The sequence below is a fragment of the Dermacentor albipictus genome, chromosome 1 (genome assembly GCF_038994185.2).
Source record: "Dermacentor albipictus isolate Rhodes 1998 colony chromosome 1, USDA_Dalb.pri_finalv2, whole genome shotgun sequence".
Lineage (NCBI taxonomy): Eukaryota > Metazoa > Arthropoda > Arachnida > Ixodida > Ixodidae > Dermacentor > Dermacentor albipictus.
The window spans coordinates 338,130,292-338,152,617 of NC_091821.1; the positions used below are offsets into that span (position 1 = coordinate 338,130,292).

Here is a 22,326-nt window from a genome sequence, read left to right on the forward strand (position 1 = left end):
GTTACTATACCTCAAACTCCAGCGCAAGACACCCATAAGCTGGTACTTCATTCTATGAAGCAAACTTCGACGCTCGTCGCAATGGACCCTGACACCGACAGATTGGCTCGCGATGGTGGGCTCAACTTCAGCGATTTGAGCACCGACGAGCACGACCTGCTGCTGAGGGCTCGCACTGCCGGCGTCGTTGCGTACTACGACGGCGGCCTCGACACCGGCTCTCCGGAGCGGGAAAGCAACGAGGGCTTCCCACGACATCACATGGATGCGGCATTCTCGCTGCTTGTTCCAAATGAAAGTTTCGCGAGCCAGCAGAACCCTAACAGCACGACGCGATAACGAAAGTACTGAAACTCCAAAGCGTGCGCGGCGCAGAGTCGAGCGCGCAGAGTCAAGCGAAAACGAAGCCTTTCGAACACCCATATTACTGAATGGTAACGTCAAAATGTTATTTTTTCTTAGAATCAAATAGACGTAGACAAGTAGCATTTTTTTTCCGTCTTATAATCGAATGAAATGATATTTTTAATACGAGTAGTTGAGTATTAGTAACACAAATTATGAGGAGTCCTTTCGTCATCGGGCTAGTACCGGAATGTCGCTGGGGGGTCTCAAATCGTGTCATGCATTTACCTCAATTTCTCGGTTACTAAAGCTCTGTTCGCGATTAAATTGACGCCTTAGACGTTCTAGAACATTACTCTACCACTTTAACTTGAGTTTCTGGTAACCTTTAGTGTCCCTTTAAATAGAGTTGAACCTCGATATAACGAACTTTAATATTGCGAAATTCTCAATATAACGAAGTATTTACCTTAAGTATTTGAGTTGGCACTTCGCAATTTCTGCCGGCCGTCTCAGCTGTGGCTGCGAATGGCTGTAAGCGCAGCTGAGCACCTACGCAGCTGCGCACCCTGCTTTAAAGGTAATCTGCCGTGTGTACAAAGAGTGAGCATGCCGAGCCAGTGTGGCATCATGTAAGCTGTCTACCCATGAGTTTAGTATTGAAGGTTGCGTAATCTCAAGTTTTGGTGACCCGATGGAGCGAGAGGCAGACAAAGCATTCACTCCCCGTTGCCGGTGCTTTTCATGATAGCGTTGTCCCAGAGCGGGTGACGCCATCAGCCGCAGGGGCAGAGTACATGCGAAGCAAGACTGACGTGGCACGAAACCGTGTCATTTGTTGCAGACTCCCAAATCCATCAAAAGAATTGTTTTCTCATTCAAATTTGCTTTTTTTGATTGCCTGATAATTTGGAAAATTATGCAGCCCCTTTCCGTGTAAGAAAAATTGATCAGCGACTATACTTATTTGCAGAAAAGGTTGAATTTCAATACAACGAAACAAACTGCCGATTTTACCAACTTCGTTATATCGAGGTTTAACTGTATCAACATATAGAGTCGCTTTAAATGTGACTGATGGCTTTTGTCTATGTGCTCGAACACCTTATAGCATAATTTGTATTTGTATGCACAAATATCAGATAAACCTACACCAAAGTGTTAACCTCTGAAGAGCATGCTGATGCTCCCTTGCCTCATGCTTCAACACGAGTAGAAATGTCCAAAAAACAGAAAAAAAAACACAAGATTTCCTGAGAGCTGTACTCTAAGAAGATACAGGAGCCACACACCAGTAGCATGTTGGCGGTTCTTGACCTTCAGGTCGATGGTCTGTTGCATCCAAGCTGCCGTGGCTACATACTCCATGTGCTTGGTCCTCCACATGTGGTTGAAGAGACGCAGGTACACTGACATGCAGTATGGCGTGAATACCTGCATGCACAAATGCTCACTCAGCAGGAAGCCTAGCTGGCCGTTAAACTACAATATGTTCATCATAGGCAGTCAACTTCACTGAAATAACTAACAGTAACACAAGTTATGTAGACATCTATGGCTACGTCCATCACACTGCTAACACTTTCCTGTCTGTAGGAAAAGCAACAGTTTCTGGGTAGTCTATACATTTTTTTTTTCGTTCACAGAGCAGGCCTGAAACTAAAGTCTATAGCATAGCATCAAATTGAAAAAGGAAAAATATTCTCTTTCTGGTGGTACTAGGCTCAAACAACATATTTATTAAAAAGAATTTACAAAAGATACCTAAACAATTATGTTGTAGAAAGAGTTATATAATCACGTCATTGTTGCTTTGCACAGAATCTTTTTTTTCTTTTTTCAGAATATACATTATCTACGGAAAGGACCTGCACAATATTTCAGCAATTATCAGTTTTCCATGTAAAAAATTTCTAGATATATAAAAGAAAATGTTAATCCTGGTGACTAGCTATAGTGGGATGCCGATGCCGGCTTTCAGCCATCCTATCACGTGAAACCAATGCGATAAGACTGGCAAATGCACAGCTACCAGCAAATGATCTCGACCAAAGGATGTTAACACTGTGCAGATAAGAACTGTGACTTGTAGAACATGCAGATCTTTATATCAGCGCATGACAGTTTTGAAATGGCTCAGAAAAAAAAAAAAAAAAAAACTGAAACTCTGTTCTGAAGTCCAATGAACTGAAGTTGTCTTCTGCGTCAGTGCTGCTGATGTGAAGATAACGTCGACATGGCCTGAAACCATATCTTTGGTCACTGATTGAAATTTAACAAAATTAGTTTCTTTTTCTCATTGAAATTTGTGTTCTTTTTCTGATTTCACAGTCCCACCTGTGTGAGAAGAATCCTTTGGGGACTGGACTTATTTCGATTTAAGGTTGACTTTTAATAGAACAGAATTTCCACAGAATGAAGTGCTGATTTTAGCGATTTCATTACATCAAGGTATAACTATTTCTTTTTTTATATATATATATGCCATTAAGTAACCCTGAGAAGACAGTGAGACCTCAAAGAGAGCTTGAGCAAGAGCTTTAAGGTCACACCACTATTTACTTTTACTCATCCATCCTGAGGAGTAGCTTCACTGCTTACCATGCCGATGGGTCCATCGACGCGGTAGAAAAGGCTGAACACATCCCAGCCAGTGTCACCTGGGTTTATCTGCAAAAATGTTGATAACATAAAGATTGTGGGCTTGTTCTTAGAGCAAGCAGGTGACAAATTTCATGCATAATGTCAGAGTATTTCTTTTTTACACCTACCCACATATATGAAGTACTACAGACTAGTTTCCTACAAAAATTACTAGAGGGAGACCTCGCAACCGTGTCTTTGGGACTGCAAGAATGGTGGTTCAGCCAGAATGGAAATGATGGGCAGTACACCATGAATTCACCTAAGCTTCATCTTTCTTCCGACTTCAAACGACTGTTGGTGTGGAAAATTATAACTTTAACAAAATATTGTATTACAAATGCAATTATTCGCAATGATTATGCATGTGCACAGTCTTATTACCTATATGATTGCATGAAAATTAAGGCCAACAAAAGCAAATCAAGTGAAATAAGTAGAGCCACAGGAACATTTCAAGCCATGAGAATGATGATTAGGCAAACCCATGCACTAAACCTCATTTCCATGGTAGCAGAATGATCGCATTGCCAAAGATAACCCTAGCAATTTTAATAGGACACTGTGCTGTCGACAAGCTGCACAGCTTGACATCACAAAGATGTGGCAGTTGTTATGCCTCAACACCACAAAGGCGTTAATTGGACGTTTGCCACAAGGCAAACACCCGCCCATCCATCAGCGCCTATCCAGACGTCAATGCAGTGCGGACACAGACTCTTGACGGGTCCCCAAAAAGCCCACAACCCCACCATTTCGCCTGAGCTAACGATGAAAGTGGGCCCCCATCTAATTGCACCAAACAATGAAGGCGACCTGGGATTCTCAGTTAATTAGACGTTTTCCATGATGTAAACCACCACCCAAATATCAGCACCTATCCAGAGGTAAACGCAGCATGGACACCAACTCTAGACGGGCCCACAAAAGGCCACAACCCCACGATTACCCAACAGCCTGAACTAAGGATGAAAGGGGGGCTACATCCCATGCTACCAAAGAATGACGCCAATCCTGCCGCATATCCATACCATAGGGCCTCGGAGGCGCAATTGTTGGGGGGTGTTGCGAGCATGGGCGTGGTATCACAACGGAGTCGATGATTGTGATTTGCTGCTGGACAGTCTTCAGATTCCCTATTCGACTCGCCTAGGGAAGACGACGGTATTAAAAGCGGAGGCTTTTCGAGCAGTGGACTGAGGGTCCTGATGTGAACTGAGACATTTAACTTGCTCTTGTATGCAGTGGGCTTCCATAACTCGAGCCGTGTAACTAAGCTAATGAACCCGTTTTTTTTTTTCATTTTCTACAACCTGATGTAGCAGTCGATGGGCTTGGTGGATTCCTTGCCCTAACGCTACCCTAAGCCGCAACATAGGGCTGCTGTCACATTTGATGAATGAAAACAGGAAATCAACAAACTCTTTGATGAGTCTCCTCTGAAGGCCTTATCTTGAATAAAAACATGCAATAAGCACTTTGACGCACAGAGTGGTTGCACCACTGGGCAATGTGGGCGTTTAGGTTTAACGTTTGATCAGTATATGAAAGACCATTCCGCAGCAAGAGCAACTTGCAACATTTGCAAGCGAAAAAGCAAAAATAAGTGCTATTTTGTAAATTCAAAGCGGCCTGGATGAAGCAAATCGATAAGTTACCACTTTTTATGATCTTGGGAAACTGCCTGAGACGTGTGGAGATCTCAGATAGGCTTCGGAGAAGCATATTTTATATTTCAAATTATCTATATATACAACTACTGGCGACCCCCTTCCAGCTCAATATATCTGGCATGAACTGTATATATACAAGTTGAACTATGTTACGTGTCACAGCAGGTGCAGAGAAACCTAACCCAACCGCTTTCCCGACATGGTTTTAAAGAATTCATGGGAGTTCTACTTTAGTTAACTATTAACATTCTTACATCGAGGAGTTGTATTTCAAGCCGCTTCAGCATTTCAGGGTCCACAAACTGTGCATTGGTGGTGCGCACCGCCTCGTCCAAGGCTGCCTTCAGGGAGTGGTCACGCAATAGCTGCGCAGGCTGGCTAAGCTGCTCACTGCAATGACATAAACAAATGTGTTGTCACCAAGCCAAGCAACAATAGATGCAAATCAAACATCAGATAAAATTCTTTTTGATTGGGAGAGCCACCACAGTATAGTTTGTGGGGTTCTGACCCGTGCTCTAGGGACAAAGGAACGACAACACAGTAGGGCAAACAATTGCAAGGGCATTTATTGCACCTTTCATAGATCAATGCCTGCTGGCCGAGCTGCTATCCACAAAACATGCCGATGGGCGCGCGACAAATTGCGGAAGTCCGACTCACCACGACCAGATAATGAGCGAATAGGTTCGCCCCATGCTGGACACCAAACTCTGGTCGTTCGCGCGTATGGTCACGCGAACGGTGGCACGTTTGAATCGTGTTCGTCTATTCCAGGGTAGGCTCCGCGAGACGGTCTCGCAGAAGCATGGATCGGTGCACGCGCAGAACGTCTGCGCCACTTTCCGACCCCAAGCCAAACAGAAAGAGCCTTCTCCTTCTTGCGCCCAAGTAACCCAGCCGTTAAGTGGTATTAGCAGGGCCACACTCGCGCCATCTCTCGCAATGCACTTCAACCAAACCGACTGCCACTGGCACCAAGCCACGGGATGAAGCCGGATTACAGGAGACGGGAGCTATGCTAGAAAACAACACATCAGGGGACGCGTGAGAGTTGCGCATCCCCACAAGTTATGCAGACTAAGAGCCCACATAAATCTGTATTGCAGGCTTAAAATTAGTGCATTTGGACATTCGCAAGCATTGTAAACCTTTTGCAATTTTTTGTTAACCAATTCCTTAGCAATGGATCCTCTGAGCCCTGATTAGTATTTCTCTGGATGATTACATATGTGCCTTCTAACCAGCCAGATATCTTTAACACTGGACCTCTGCACTTTTTATGCTTAACGAGTGTTTTTACAATATGTATTCCACACATCAATCTCCAACAGGAAAGAAAAAGCACAGGCTTGAGCTGGCACTGTGCACTTCACTGGCAAAACCTTATCTGCTTCTTGACTGCAAAAAAACACTCATTAAAGTGTTAAAAAAATATTTAAAAAATAAAAAATAATTAAATAAATGAGAACTCTCTCTCTCTCTTTTTTTTTTTCAAGCTTTGGCGAGCGTTTCCTTGCTGTCAAGAAAATGTACACCCCTTGCCAAACAGTGTTTTGTCAAACCCTGGACTAAAAGCTCATCTCTGTGTTAGTTTATTTTCTAGATCAACATGCCATTCTAATAGGATAATTTTAATGTATTTACTGACTGTCTGTAAAGCAGTCAAAATAAGCTGGTCATTACAATTTGAAATTAGAGTTGAAAGCATCAAAAAAGAAGGTGTAGTGAGGTTTATTAAAAAAGTTATAACTGCTTGAAGGCACAGTATAGTATAATCCAGTAACACGAGCTCTTTCGTAAATCACGGCACGGGTCTTCCTTCTTTCTCAACGCACCACGGACAACACAGCTGGGGGCGCGTCTGCTTCATTATAAATGTAACAATAAGCTGGTGCCTCTAGTTAGCTGAGAGTATAATTATGTATCAAATAAACACTGGAAGTTAATGCTAAAGGGAACATTATCACTCATCTACATACAGGGGGATGGAACTGTCAACCCCGCATCCCTGTCATGCTTTTTCATGACACTTGTTCCATTTGACATCTATACTTTCTTTCATACATAGTAGGCAATGCTAAGAAAGCTAAAGAGACTTTTTTCACTGTTTGCATCCAAAACAGAAAAATAGAGCAGCATGTATGAAAGACAGATACAAGTATACACCATGGAAAACATGGAAGGCAGGTGTTGGGAATTCAAGACAATGAGCAAAATGAGAACAAGGTAAATGCGGGAGCCAACGTTTCGACAAGTGGACTTGTCTTTTTCAAGGCAACAGATACTTTCTTCGGCACAGTATATATAGGTAGGGTTCTTCTAAAGGAAAGAGGGGGTAAGGCAGGTGGGTGCGGCAACGACCGAAGGTGTGTTAGCGAAGAGTGTGTAGATTTGAGAATAAAGGGGCGCTGTGCACAAGGCCAGTGACACAGCTGTGTGTCAGCTGACATGCCAATGGCTTGCACAACACCCCTCTCTTACCAGCTTTGCTAGTAGCATTGGTAGCATAGCGAATATTCGCTATGCTAAATTTCAAGCTATAGGCAACAGCACTTAGTTTGGTTCCTTTTTTCTTTTTTATTTATTTATTCCATTTCAGTAATTTTTTTTTTTCATGAGCATCGCTTTCTGCCCTTCCTTTATTATCTCTTTCAGAGACATGATAGTGCACGACCACCAGCGAAGCAGGACAGGGGTGTGCTGGGCAAGTCTACACGCCGGCTGACACACGGCCGTGTCACCGGTCTTGTACACCAGCACACCTTTATTCTCAAATCTACACCCTCGCTGCTAATACACCTCCGGTTGTTGCCGCACCCACCTGCCTTACTCCATCTCCCGTTCAGAAGAACCCTACCTATATAGACTGTGCCGAGGAAAGCATATGTCACCTTGAAAAAGACAAGTATACACCGTGTAATGAAATGTAAAATGAAGTCCCATACTTTTATTTTGCAAAATATCACATATTTATTACCACATAGGCATAGAAAATCTGAACCTTTCTTTATTACCAAACAAGCTGAGTGACACATTTCTGTGACCAGTGGCCATAGCACAACCTTTGTGCTCACAACCAAAACATAGCGTGAAACATACTGGAAGCACAAAGGTGTGCAAATAACACGTCACTTGACATAAACTTGCATCCACAAGTTGTTGTAATATAAGACATTGTTTCTCCATAGAAAGCACCACAGATGAAAAACAACTGCATTGTGAAACGCACGGAGTGAGACATCAAAGACTGCACTACTTCCATATTTTCTGCAGCATTGCCTGCTAAGTATGAAACGAAGTATACACTAGTTAGTTGAAGTGATGCTCAACTTACTCTAATACATCCATCAGGTGGCGGACAAAGTCTCCTTGACCCAACAGAAGAAATTGTCGCAAGGCCTGAAAAAAGGTAAACTTGCATCACCATTGCTCAACAGTTACAGTTCTCAATAACAAAAAGAGTTGCACTGTAAAAGTATCATTTGTTCAAAAAGATCCTTTCAAGGAAGCACATGGCTTCCTAGACCACGTGTTCCGAAATTACACTTGCTCATCACAGAAGAAGCCATGTTAGATGTTAATGCAGCTTGCTGTTAAAAGACAATAAATTGATAGATACACAGGGAATTCACATTACTTTCTTCCTAAGCTTACTGTTTACCACTAACGTTTTTTTGTAGTTTGTAAGACAGTGTATTAGGAGAGTGTGCAGTGACTGCAGAGGGACACTAACCTGCAGGTGCTCCTTGAACTTGAACTCAGTGTTGAACACAGAGAGGACACGACAGTTGCGTGTGTGGTATGCCTGTTCCAGGAATTCTAGAAAGGAGTCCTCTTGTTGCCCGTCCAACAGACACTCCACTGCACAAGCATGGTCCCAAGATATAAGCACCTCTCTTGTAAGAAAAGTTCCAGGGGGCGCTATTCAAAGAGTAGCACTTGCCAGTACCCTTCTCTTACATTTACTGATAACTTAAATAGAGAGTGCAGAGGCAACAATGCCCTCGTGCAACTTTAATACTAGGAAGTCTACTTGTTGAGCACAAAATTTACAATAATGTGTAGAGCAAAAGCCTCGATCAGGCCTCCAAGATCTGAATGTAACCTCATACATCCCGCACAATGAGAGAACACCAACTAGGATACCACACTACAGTCCATACATCACTGCAGTTATGAAAAGCCACGCTGCAACGGTACCATTTGGGTAAGTTGGTGAGCATGGATATAGGATTAGCAGTGCTAATTCAGACATGGGACAAAGTAAAAAAATATGTGTTCACATCTTACTCAGTTTTCATCTGCTTTCACTCAGTTCATCCAAATAACACAGCAACAATACTGCCATATGAGCAAAACAGATTTTGCAAATGCACATGCTCAGTGATAACACATTATTTGGAAAAACAGGAAAAAGAAACAAACTCCAGCTTCTTGTGTTTGGACATATCAAATGCAGTTGAAAGGCCCTTGAAAAGTACCATGTTTCATAGCTTCCTAAAGTCTGCAAGAGAACCCCCAAAGTGCTTTTGCCAATCCATCATCATGACATCTGCCACAAAGCGCAGTGCCTGATCAGCTTGCAGTGGCCAAATGCAGTACCATAGTTCCCTGCCTGCTTCACTATTGGCACCATCACTAGTGGGCACTAGTGGGCACATCGGCTGGCCCTGTTACAGCTATGATCAACCCGTTAGTTTACTTTGTGCAGCGACATGGACGGCCAACGCATCTCTCAAGACAACAGATTTCGCCACCAAGGCACCCTTCTATCTTGGCAGCTGTACAGAAGAGACCACTGTGCCTGAAGTTTTGGACGCCACCGTGATCATCGACTGCCACCTATATAAGCAACTGGACTCCTCAGATTGCTTCTAGTGGGCATGTCGGCTGGCCGCCTGTCACAGCTTTGACCAACCCGTTACTTTACTTTATGCAGCTGCTCCTGCTATGAGTGACATGGACGGCCAACAGATCCCTCAAGACAATGAATTTTGCCAACATTGCACCGCTCTATCTTGGTTACTGCGCAGAAGAGACTTCACTGTGCCTGAATTTTTGGATGCCACCATGATCATCGACTGCCACCTATATAAGCAACTCAACTTCTTGAATTGCTTCTAGTGGGCACGTCGGCTGGCTTCCTGTCACAGCTGTGACCAACCCATTACTTTATTTCATGCAGGTTAGTAACAAGCATTCTGCAGTCAAATCTAATGACCCCTGCTTTACCCAGTTGACGTGCCCCAACAGCTTGTTCACACCAGTACCTAAGACCAATTATCACTAGCTTGTGTCCTCTTCCAGGCCTATTTCCCTGCTATGTTCTAGCACAAAAATTCTTGAACATATAATATTTAAACATCTTACTCCTCATCAACATTGCAAATCAAATTACCCCCCATCAACATGGTTTTCGCAAATGATTCTCAACAGTAACCCAGCTCGTTGAGACAGTACATGACCTCGCAGCAGTGGTTGATATGCATAGCCAAATAGATAATATATTATTCGATCTTGAAAAAGCCTTTCATCACGTGAGTGACCAGATTACTGCTCAAGCTCAAATCAATTCTGAAAAATGAGCGTTTACTTTTGTGGATAGCAGCATATCTTCCCATGAGAAGCCAATGTGTAATAGTCGATGCTGTAAACTCAAACTCAGCCCATGTGAAATGAGGTGTCCCACAGGGTTCTACTTTAGGGCCTTTGTTCTCCCTGTTATTTATCAAGGACATTGCACAAAATATATCTGTAAAAATAAAACTTTTTGCCGACAATTGCATACTATATCAAGAAATTTGCAATGCGAGTGATCAAGAATCTTTAAACACAGCATTATCCACATTGCACACATGGTGTATAAATTGGAGCGAGCACGCAAAGCCTCTCCGAACTCTCTGCCAGCTGCTTGGCAGTCGATTCCAAAGCGAGAGCTATCGAAGCAGCGTGCGTTGCGAGCATTCTGCCGCAGCTCCAAACATCTCTGATATTTCGGTAACCACAGGGGAGCTGGGCGTTTCGACGGATAGCTGGAAGCATAAACTCATGCTGATGAAGGAACTTTAGCGTAGACGTACGTGAGCAGCCTGATCGGTCTGCACGGTCCATCCACCTGTTAGCACAGAGTTTAACCAGCCAAATAAAGACCTAATATTGCTCTAACCAAGTGTACAACATTTTAAACATTTACAAAAACATAGTGTTAATGATTACACTCCTGTGAAAAATTTACACCAGCAGCAAAGAATACATTTTGTTACTGCTACTGTGTGTGGTTGAGCTCTATGCCACCAGGTGGCTGCACCGTGCAGACCATTCACATTTGCGCTTCTGCTCATCCCGTGAAACAGCACGGTTAAATGGCCAGGCCCTGTCCCCTTGCACTTGCGTTTACCCGAATACCGGACTTGCCAAACGCTATTGCAGTAGTAATCCTCTGGTGTAAAGTGACGGCCACAAACACGCAAATCCTGGCGCCGGTCGGATAGCGGCAGTCCAATACACTGCAGCCAGTTCGCTCATGATGCCTTGCAGAGGGACACGATGTTGCAGCTTGACGTATTACCAGTCACTACATTTGCAGCCCACAATGCAACAAAGCCGAATCACGGTGCTCGCGAAAAGACTGACACCGACTCTGACTGTGGAGCTCTCGTCAAAAAGGAAAATGGTGTAACATGAGCAGACGATGCTTGCTGTGCGCCAAAAGTGCTTAAGCGTAGTGAGAAATTGTTCTTGTGCATTCTCTTTCTGTTACTTTCTTTTTATAGAAACAAATTACCTAACATTCCAACTATTACAAACAACACTTGTTCAGCATAAAGTTGGAAAAATTATTGATGACGTGCCCTGGGCAGCCAATCGGGTAGCTCGCCCTACTAGCGTCATTAGGATAAATGACGTCAAATGGGTAGGGGCAGCTTAAAATTCAGCCGCGCGATGTGCCACGATCGGCAGCGATGTACATCTTTAAAACCTTATAATAAATTACACATTTTACACGGAGCACTTAGATGCGTCAATTAATTATCATAAGGACCTACACTAACGACTTGGTTTATTTGTACAATATCGTCAAAATCGTTTCATTTTAGCAGCCCGGTGGTGCTATTTCGTAATCATTAATACCTTGGTGTAATTTAAGGCTTGACACCCTGGCTAGCAGTATTGAATTAACAAATAAATAAAATAAAAATTTTACCAAATGCAATATCATTATATGGCACAGCCTACGAAAAGACACAATATTTAAATGGTTTTATGTGATAAGGCAACATTCAAATAAAGAGAAAAAAGGAAGAAGAAATAAATAAATAAAGGCTGCTTGGGCTTGCCAGCATGGCATATTTAACTCATATTTATGAAGCACACACAAATGCAGACATTAATGCAAAAAAGTGTAAACACAAATAGCACTGACTCTCAGAAAATGTTCATTTTGCAGCCATGGATGTCATACACTCACTTGTACCACAGAGCATCGTCCATAAAAAAACAACTTTGGTTTTGTGCACAAACCTGTATTTACTTTGCTATTGTGTGCTGTACAAAACTGTTGCCTTTTCTTCACATTTATTAACTATAACAATCTGGAGCTATTGTCTCTGTGGTATGTGGGAGTATAAGATGCCTACAGCTCTGGAAAAAAGGTGATTTATTATTGCTATGTGCTACAGCATCAAGATTTAGGGCAAGTAATGCAATGACTGCAAAGATCCATTCCACATTCAGGCCTCACAAAAACCTCGATAGATCTAGAGTCTGCTTCTGCAATGCAAGCATGCAACAATGAACTCAGCAGAAAAGTTAAGGCTAATGTTAAGTATGGCCATGAAGTTGGAAAAAAAGAAAAGTTGTGTGAAAAAAAATTTTTTTTGTAATGCCAATTTACAAGCTACCAATGCACAAAAGCTCTAATACGATATCTTCATGCATTGAGTAATTCCCTGTCGTAGTGACTCTCAATAGTGCTTTGGGAGTCGCTACAGTGCAACCACACGTTAGAAAGATTTCGCCGTTTTGGAATGAAGTGCCACCAAGCGGAGCTACCTCTCTTAAGAGAGTTCTAAATTATGTTCCTTGATTGAGTTATCACCTATCGGCTCTGGCCAGAACTGATCTTTTTTTCACTTCATGCTAGGGTGGATACCACTGCGATGGCCTAGGAATATTTGGCATATGCTGTTTCGGGTTATCAGTGTCACAAAAACTGAATTCTATGTCATTTCTAATCTCTCAAATTGTTACCCCAAAATGCTTGTCTGCATGGTTCTCTTATAGGTGAGCACTTTATATATGTTTACAAGCAAGCGCTTGCAGACAGATGAAGCCACTACACATTCATCTTTCTTGCGAGACACAAGAGAAATGGTTGTACCTTGTTTAGCAATCTGACAAATGCTGCAAGTTTTTCACTTGCTTGGCTTTCCTGATAGGTTTGCAACCACTGAGTTTGTTTGCAGGTGCTCACATGGCATGTCCTACTATCAATACTGCCATGGGTGCTGGTTGTTTAATCACTACTTTGAAGATGAAAGAAGTTGAGAAAATTTGATTGTATTTACGAAGAATAAGACCACGTATACAGCATACATGACTATATTTTGTCACTTCAATGACACCCAACAAATAATGAACTAGAGTTTTTTTTAAATAAGACACCCTGTAGACATTAAATCCTCAATAAAGATAACTCTGGCAGACACATGGCAGCGATGGAAAGAAACACACCTCAGAGGGTTAAAGGCTGATGTTTTGCTGACTGAGGTCATGGTACAAAGTTCAGCATCAGTGTGTAATATATGCAGGCAGAGGCCCAAAAATTTACCTGCATGAGGTGGAGGCAGGTCTGCTTGCTGCGGCAAATTTTGGCAAACATGATGCAAAAAATTGACGGCCTTGCCTGTGCAAAGAATCTGCGTAGATGTAGAAGACAAGATGTAGAGGCAAGATATCATGGCCTTAGTTAGTTTGCAAGCAAAGATATATTTCTTGAAACAACATGCAATATAAACAAGAGCTTCAAAAGAGGTGATCGGGCCATCAGTCTGCTTCACAAAATTTTACAATCTGGCAGGGGCGCTTGGCACGGGTGGAAATTACACAATATTTGCAAGAAACTGTATTGTGCCACAGTGTTTAGTGCAAACGACAGTGCGCAATGGTAGTTTCCGTCAGATTTCTAGCCATTGTTCAATACATAAAACACAAATTCTCAAACTATCGTTTTCCATTTTGTCATGGTGCACCATGATAAACAATGTGGAACTGCACATTTTTCTGCAGGACTTGTTTATACACTTGCATCGGCTTCTCTCTCCTAATTGCCAGCTCAGAAGTTTTCTTTCTTTCCTCTTCTTTCCTTCTCCCATTATACCAATGTTGAGTAAATGTCTAGAACACGCTGATTTCAGTGGACCTCTCATCTTTCCATCTTGGTTCTCAAGTTATAACTTTGTAACCAAGCATCTTTATTTTTTTCTTGAAAGCACTTCATAAAAAAGGTTTCTTAAGCAACTTTTTTTAATTAATTCAAAGCATTTATTTCTTTAATTACAGAGAAATGGGGGAGGCTGAGGTTAAAAGGTGCCCCTTGCAGTTTGCAACTTGTGCCATAGGGGCTTAATCACCAACAGCTATCAGACAGCTTCTTAATTAATCACGATCATAACCGAACCAGCGAGTACCTCAGCTGAGGAGCGAAATTTCCCTCCAGTCGAGAAATAAGGAAGAGTGTATAACCAACGCACATTCGTAAGATGCACCCCTGCAAGGAGCAGGCAGCAAACACAAGCAAAATATAGACAATTCTGACAATTTTGTGGGCGCACCTTCCGGGCCTGTTCTTCAGAGAGGAATGACGGCATCATACTTTTGCGCAGGTAGTACTTGTCGTGCCAAAGGCTTTCCACAGAAATGTTCGAGTTCATGGCAATGAAGAACTGTGAAACACAAAACAACACGGACATTTAGCAGCTCTTTCCTGATGCAGTAAGCTCTATGAAAAACAGTAAAAGATAAACAGTAAACAGTAAAGCAAAGTAAACAGTAAACAAGCTAGATATAGCGAAATTCCAATCACTGCAATAAGCTTTGCTATTCACTGTGCTACAGCTGTGTGCTGCGGCCTGGATGCAATCACTACAGCTGCCGGCAAGCAAGGTTTTCTTACACTTTTGTCACATTCTGAATGTGTTACATGAGCTGGCTTCTACTGAATTTTGTCAACTTTCTGCAGTCACCTTGACTATGTATAATTCCACATGACTTTCGGTGAATTGTGGATTCCCATTTCCAGGCAACTTTCAGGCAGCTTAGAGACGAATTTGCACATCACGCTAAAAACGAAAGGCCTTGCAAACAATAAAGGGGCCGCTTATCCTCATCTCTTAGAGCAATAAATATTCAGTAAAACAAACAATACTCAGCAAAGTAAAGCTGGAAATGCATAAGGAAACTTCGAGCTTGCCACATCTACATATCACCGAGTTGCATTTGAGCAGAAAACTGTTTTGTTGCTACTGTGGCCACGATGATGGATAACAATGCTTCAAGCTTCAAATGCCAGTTGTCATTTCTCACTGCTTCCACGTGTGCCTTTTTCAGCACATTTCCCCATGCTACCTTAGCTTGCTTGAATTGGGAACAAATGGCCGTTTCTCCTTTTCAAATTTTCCTGCTTTATAAATCTGGCATGTCTGGTTAGCTACACACAATCTAATCTGAACTTAAAAGGGCAGTACGAGTGAGCAACATGTACAGAGCCTCTTACCTCATGATGGACATCTTCAAGTTGCCCAGTCTGGATCCATCGGCAAAGCATGTTGTACCATGGTTGAAGCACCTGTTTATTCCAGAGAATATTCATCAAGGGTCGCCCACTTGAAGCAAAAGTTAATGACAACAACTACCGTATTTACATGATAGTAAATGACCTAGTTTTTTTTAATTTGAGGATCTGAAGTGGGGGGGAGGGAGTCTACTTACAATCGAAACCAAAACATGGCACCGCGAATAAAAGCGAGACAAACGAGATATCAGCGCACTACAATGTGGCACAATTCTATGTTTGCTCTACGGCTCTAACCATTGCAGTCGGCCAATCCTCGCTTACTGTCATACTGGTGCGGGTCCAACAGACATTCTGCACTCGTTCACGGACAAGAGGGCTGCGATTCTTTTCACCAAAGAAAGAAACAACTGCACAGCGGGCTGCAAGTTCTGCGTGTCTGAACAAGTGGTGTAGGAGCGGAGACTGTAGCAAGGCAAAACATTTAAGCTGGGACGGCAAGTGAAGAGGTTTCTGCCAGCGGGGTGCTTTCCGGAGCTGGAGGCCAAGCTTGAGGCTTACATAGTTGAAATATGTGATCGGTTCCTGCCAGTCTGGTGCAACATGCTCATGAGACAAGCTTGGGTGTTTGCTTCCGAAGCGGGGATAATACCGAGGATAAACTTCAGAGCCAGCAGGGCTTGGGTATCGAAGTTGGTGAATGGGGCTGGTTTCTCTCTGTGTCGCATATCAGTGTGTGCCAGAAGCTACCTGCTGCGTAGTATGAGGAGAAAGTCGTCGCCTTTTATAGGCACTTCTTCAAGCTGTGCAACTAACGGGAATCAGGGGCGTAGCCAGGGGGGGGGGCTTATGGGGCTTCAGCCCCCCCCGAAATTTTTTCGTGCTGCCCATGCACCGCCGACCAAAGCGACCCCCGGCGCCGGAAATCATGCTGGATTTTGTCTAGAATGTCTTTTTGACGCTCGAAAAGACATTTAACCGCGAAGATTGCAAACTCGGGCTGGATTTCGTGGCAACGCCCATACACCGGGAGTCACATAACGCCAAGCAGTCCCATCCGAGCATAAAGTTTCAAGGGCGCTTTGATGGTGAGCGGGCTCGGCGCGGCATCTCACTGAGGCCACGGAATCTATAGAGCGCATGGATATCAATTGCGAAACTTTATGGGTATAAATCTCATAAGCTCTTGATGTGAAAGGTGCATTGACATTTCCAATGTTGTGCTTTAGATTGTCAATTGCGGAACTTTGTGGGTTTAATGTTGTTATAAACATTTGACGTCAAAGGTCTATTGACTTTTCTAAAGTCTTACATCGGAACATACAACGAGACAAGCCAAATCAACGCACTAGCAGACGAGTTGACAAAGCAGGCAGCGAGGTCCAATGAGACGAAGCGTTGGGGTGGTTCATTTGTGCCGTCATGTCACATAAAAAATATCAAATTTTTTTTTAACCTACGCCAGGACATCCATGTCAAGACACTAAAGCCAGCCAAAGTAACTATGTTTTTATTTATTTTTTCTACTTTGACTTTTATTCGCGAGGACACATTGAGCCTCTTCAATGGTTTTTTTTTTTTTTTTTTGTTCTCGCTACCCTACCCGCGGGCTGCCAGAGCCAGCCAGAGCGCAAACGTTCTTCTCGTATGGCCCCGGCCACCGTGCGGTGCACTTCGGTGCGCGTTCGGTTTGCTCTGGCCGAGTGGATTTTCACCGGACAGAGTTTTGGACGCTTTCTGGCTAACAGTCGAGAAAAAAAATAGTCGCTCGCCGCCATCACTGTGGGGACTCGAAGGATTGCACCGCATTCCTTGAGCGGAACCTTTCCGGAAAGTCTTGTTTCGCCGCTGTAGGATACTGAGCAGTATGCGCATGGTTCTCAGTGGACCAAGCGTCTCATGTTTTCTTCGGTATTCCTTCCATAGCCCCATTAGGTGCCCGAAGTAGGCATTAGATTCTGGCCAACATACTTTCCTATGCGTTTTTTTTTTTTTCATTTCGGTGCCTCCGCTTCACAGAAAAAAAAATACATTGTTGCGGCGCAGCGAATTGTCGCATGGTGAAAGTTCGATTTTGATACTTCTTTTGCGGAAAGTAATGGGCGACGGGACGCTTCAGTTGCCGGATACGTTTATTATATTATTGCGAAAGCAATTATATGGACACTCCAGGCGCATTCCTGCCATCGCCCTCATGTTTCGTATAAGTCCAAGCGCGATAACATCGTGACCACGCGTTGCATGCTGTATGTGCGAGTGAAAGCGTAGGAGGGGAGGTGGAATGGGTGAGCCGACGATGGTGGCTCAGTCTTGTGTGCGCAAAGGAGAAAAGCGGGGAGCAAGCGCGCCGCCTTCCGTCGTGCGCAATACATCCGGGGGAGTGGATGGAATGGGGGCGGAGTCTAGAATTCTGTGAATCTATGATTGTGCAACATGTTTATTTGCCTTGTTTGATGCATTATATACAGTTACTTCTTACGTACATAGACTCATTGGAGACTTATACGTATACTTAAATATCTTGTTGCGAGGTTTTGTGTATACATGCAGAGAACTTTGTTTCCAGTGACACTTTTTTGTCCTTTAGGAAGCCGTATTTTCGCATTTGCGTATCCCATTGTATCTTTGCATTTCTAATGTACGAGGGCGAGTCAAATGAAAGTGAGCCTACCCTAATTAACCGCGCAATAGTGGTTCGGTTCATTATCTGCGAGGCATGCGCGTAGGAGAACGGCATGTCTCATTTACAAAAGTGACACGCAGGTGTGAAGATAAATGTTCTTTAATGCTCTCATACACTAGGTTGAATGTGGTTGCGTCACATAATGGACACTTCAAAAGTTGAACAGCTCGGTGTCGCAAAGTTTTTGACAGCTGAAGGTGTTTCCAAAACAGAAATTAATCACCAAATGACTGCCGTGTACGTTGAACACTGCATTTCATTGACCACTCTGAAGCGTTGGAGCAAACGGTTCAAAGGACGTTGCAAAGACATTCCAAGACCGGGCCAAAACCATCGTGCAATCACCTCGCACACAATTTCAAAGGTTCATGAGCTGCTGAAACAAGAACAGAGGATAAGCATCGATGAACTGGCAGACCGTCTGAACATCAGTCACGGTTCGGTTCACGCCATAATTCATGAGCTTCTCGGTTATCGGCTCTTTGGTGCGCAATGGATCCCCAAGATTTTTATCCATCGCGAGAAGACGGAGAAGTTTCGCTCTACCTTGACTCATCTGATCGGGTATCACAATGAGCATGACGACTTCTTGTTTGCAACTGTGATCGGGGACGAACCTTGGTGCCACTACTACGAGCCTGAAACACGACGGCAAAGCTTACAGTGGAAACATTCGAATTTACCACGCCCAAAGAACGTAAAAGCCATCATTTCCGCTGGAAAGGTGTTGTTGACTTTTTTTTTCGATCGACAGGGTCCATTACTGACAGAATTTGCTAAATCTTGAGAGGCTATCAATTGTTTCCGATATTGTGAAACGCCAGAACGGCAGCGTGTCGCAATCAAGGACGAACAACGTGGAAAATTGACGAATGGGGTCATCTTGTTCCACGACAATGCCTGTCCCCACGTCGCTTATGTGGTTAATACAAAACTGGCAAAGTTCAAGTGGGAAACGCTGCAACATCCGCCATACAGCTCAGACCTGTCACCTTGCGACTTCTACATTTTGGGGCAGCCGAAAAAACTGCTCAAGGGAACCAGATACAAACTTTTTGAAGCAGCAACCCAAGGAGATTTATAAGACGGGAATCACGCAACTCGTTAGTCAATAGGACAAATGTCTAAATTCTCATGAAAACTACTTTTAAATAAAGTACCCCGTTGTTGGCTCATTCATTTGACTTGCCCTCATATATCTTGCAGAACTCCTGCTTTTTATACGTGCTCTCTGTCGCGACTATAACTTCGGGACAATTACTCACGATACATGACAAGGGACAGCTACTCCTGCGTAATACATTGGAACAAACGACAGCGTCATTGAGATTTTTCACTGGCCATTGCATATATACAAGAATGTAAGCACGGTTCTTGAATGACAAAGTTTCATTAACATATTTGTCCTCAACTTAATTGTTCAGATCATTGCCTTTTAATTTTTCATATCAGTGACATGCACTGCTTTCCTGGTTTCGAACTGATATAGTTCTAAAGTTCGTGTGGTATTTTCTTTACTTAATTAATAGACAAAAAAACATGGAAGAATTGACGTCAGTTATGTTGGGCACAATTTTTGGCACATACGAGTACAATATTTTATGAAAAAATACATATTTTACTTGTATTTACAGTGCGTAACATTCAAGAATTCGTTTGCAGCATCTTTGGCAATGACAATGCAGTTATTATTCATGTATTTGATCCCTCGATAAATTGTTTAAGAGGAAGCTTTAGCTCGGGCCCAATCCGACGCGGCTTATATATTCAAATACTTGTAAAACGCAGAAACGCTTTTCTGAGATAATCCTGCTGATCGCTTTTATTGAAATTGGTTGCATTTGAGAGAGAAAGTTAAATCCTAGTGTCTGTTGGAAACAGAACTTCGATTTAGGGCCTGCATTTTGTTTAAAAAATTTTGGAAAATTCGAAAGCTTAAAAAAATAGAAGCACGACGTTTACAAACTAATAGCTATGCATGAAGAACAGATATTGTGGTTCTGTAAATGGCATTTATTATAACAGTCAAAGCGGACAAGTTTGCTGTGTCAATTTGTATCTTACGTGAATTGGTTACGTTGTGTACAAGGGTTCTGCAAAAGCCGTATTTCCACAATACTAAATTTTTTTGAGATTCATGTGTAACATATCTATTTTGTCCGCTGTAGATGTACAATTAGATGCAATCCACAGAATTGTGATATCATTTTTCATTGTTGAGTCACGGAGTTTTAAACTTGATAGTCTCGTTTTCTGAAAATTTTCAATTTTGGCCAATTTTTAATAAATAATTGACCACCTAAATGAAAAATTCGAAGCCATTAGTCTCTAGAAATAAACCTTTTCTTTTAAATGCAACAAACCTCCTCAAATTTGGTGAAGTGGTTGCAGGGAAAAACGAATTCCCCTTCTACATGTACTTAAATAGGAGCACCCGAGCTAAAGCCTCCTCTTAAGGAGGAGGCTGAGCTGCAACGTGCAGCTACACACACGCACACACACACACACACACACACACACATTATATATATATATATATATATATATATATATATATATATATATATATATATATATATATATATATATATATATATATATTGGGCCAGTGGCGTAGCCCCCCCCGAACAAAATTTCTGGCTACGCCACTGACGGGAATACTTGTTCGACCAGATCGGCAATGCCGATCAGACTCCCATCTATTTCGACATGACAAGCAATACGACAGTGAGTGTGAAGAGAGCTGGAGAGGTGAAACACCTCACAAACCGAAATGAAAAGCTTCAGTTTACTGACATGCTCTCATGCTTAGCAGATGGTACCAAGCTCCACCCGTAGATTGTCTTCAAGCGAAAGACAATGCCATTAGAACTTTTTCCCAAAGGTGTAGTTGTGAGAGTCAACAAGAAGGGCTGTATGACGGATGACATGGTGATCGAATGGCATAGCCATATGTGGCTCCTGATGCCGGGGGCGTCCTTCAAAAGTAATGTTCCCAACCTCCTCGTGTTGCACTCCTTTCGAGGCCACCTCAAGGCCAAGCACACCTGCCGAAAGAACTTACAGATATACTTGTGATTCCCGGCGACTTGACGAGGCAGCAGTAGCTACTTGATGTCAATGTTGGCGTGAACAACCTTTTTAAGGATCTGCTCCCCCGCGAGTACAGGGAGTGGCTGGCGACAGAAGACCGCAAACTTTAGTCAACTAGACGTGTCAAAAGAGCCTCCCTAAGAGATATGTGTGGTTGGGAGCACTCGGCAAGGGCAGTTGTTCCACAAGATGTCATGATGCAGTTCATTAAAACTTCTTTCTGGGCGAGTTGGTGCATACTTGACATAAAAACTGTTACAGCGCAAACACATGCAACCACAAAGTATGAAGGACAGGACACAAGCGCTTGTGTCCTGTCCTTCATACTTTGTGCTTGCATGTGTTTGCGCTGTAACAGTTTTTATGTCATGATGCAGTTGTTTGCAAAATATGGAATTTCAGTGGACGATGACGTGCTGTGGGACCGTAGCAGCGATGAAAATGGCAGCATTAGTGAGGATGATGGCACAAGTGCATACAAGTAATCCAGAGACCATGACAGCTACTAATAAATTTTCATTATGGCATGCACCCACGGGTATGTCCCTTATTTCCCACTGAAACACGTGGTATGGGGGGAGAGGGGCTGACTTTCATTCAACTTACAATCATGTAAATACAGTATATGAACACTCGAGGCAATATCAGTGCACCTGCAAGCAGGTTAGAGGGCCTTTAGATACACAAGCTACACACAATACGTTTGGTTGCAAAAACAATGAAGTCGAGTTGATGAACCATCACACTCAGCTCAATCGGCATGAGCATTGTGCACAAGCACAAATAGAATTTCTGCTGGGAAGCTGTGTGTATATGGTAGACTCGGCAGAATGAACAGTAAGTGACAAGCTAAAATTATCTCAATTTTTCATTAGATGCCAACAAATGCCAACAGTTCTCTGTTGGTCTCATCTTGTGCTCCATTGAGGTGCAACACCTGCAACACCACTAGTAAAACAAGCGAAAAGAGGCACTAACACTTGTCTTAAATCAAGCAAGGAGCCCCAGTTTCAAGGTCAAGCCAATAATTCCAATGGCATCAAGATTCGTCAATACGATAAATATGGGAACATCCAAATAAATTGTTTTTCACC

The 22,326-nt window shown here is 42.9% G+C and overlaps 1 protein-coding gene across 3 annotated transcripts in view; it reads right to left on the minus strand.

Moving 5' to 3' along the window:
* The window catches only part of LOC135900289 (gamma-tubulin complex component 3 homolog), a 58,708-nt gene that overhangs the window by 16,513 nt on the left and 19,869 nt on the right, over positions 1–22,326 (minus strand). For all 3 annotated transcript variants that reach the window (XM_065429787.1, XM_065429843.1, XM_065429919.1), the window contains 8 exons: positions 15,439–15,510; positions 14,498–14,608; positions 13,495–13,582; positions 8,398–8,525; positions 7,999–8,063; positions 4,916–5,051; positions 2,947–3,015; positions 1,638–1,779 (listed from right to left, as the gene is read on the minus strand). In XM_065429787.1, the coding sequence (XP_065285859.1) occupies positions 1,638–1,779; positions 2,947–3,015; positions 4,916–5,051; positions 7,999–8,063; positions 8,398–8,525; positions 13,495–13,582; positions 14,498–14,608; positions 15,439–15,510 (811 nt within the window). The remainder of the gene's footprint in view (positions 1–1,637; positions 1,780–2,946; positions 3,016–4,915; positions 5,052–7,998; positions 8,064–8,397; positions 8,526–13,494; positions 13,583–14,497; positions 14,609–15,438; positions 15,511–22,326) is intronic.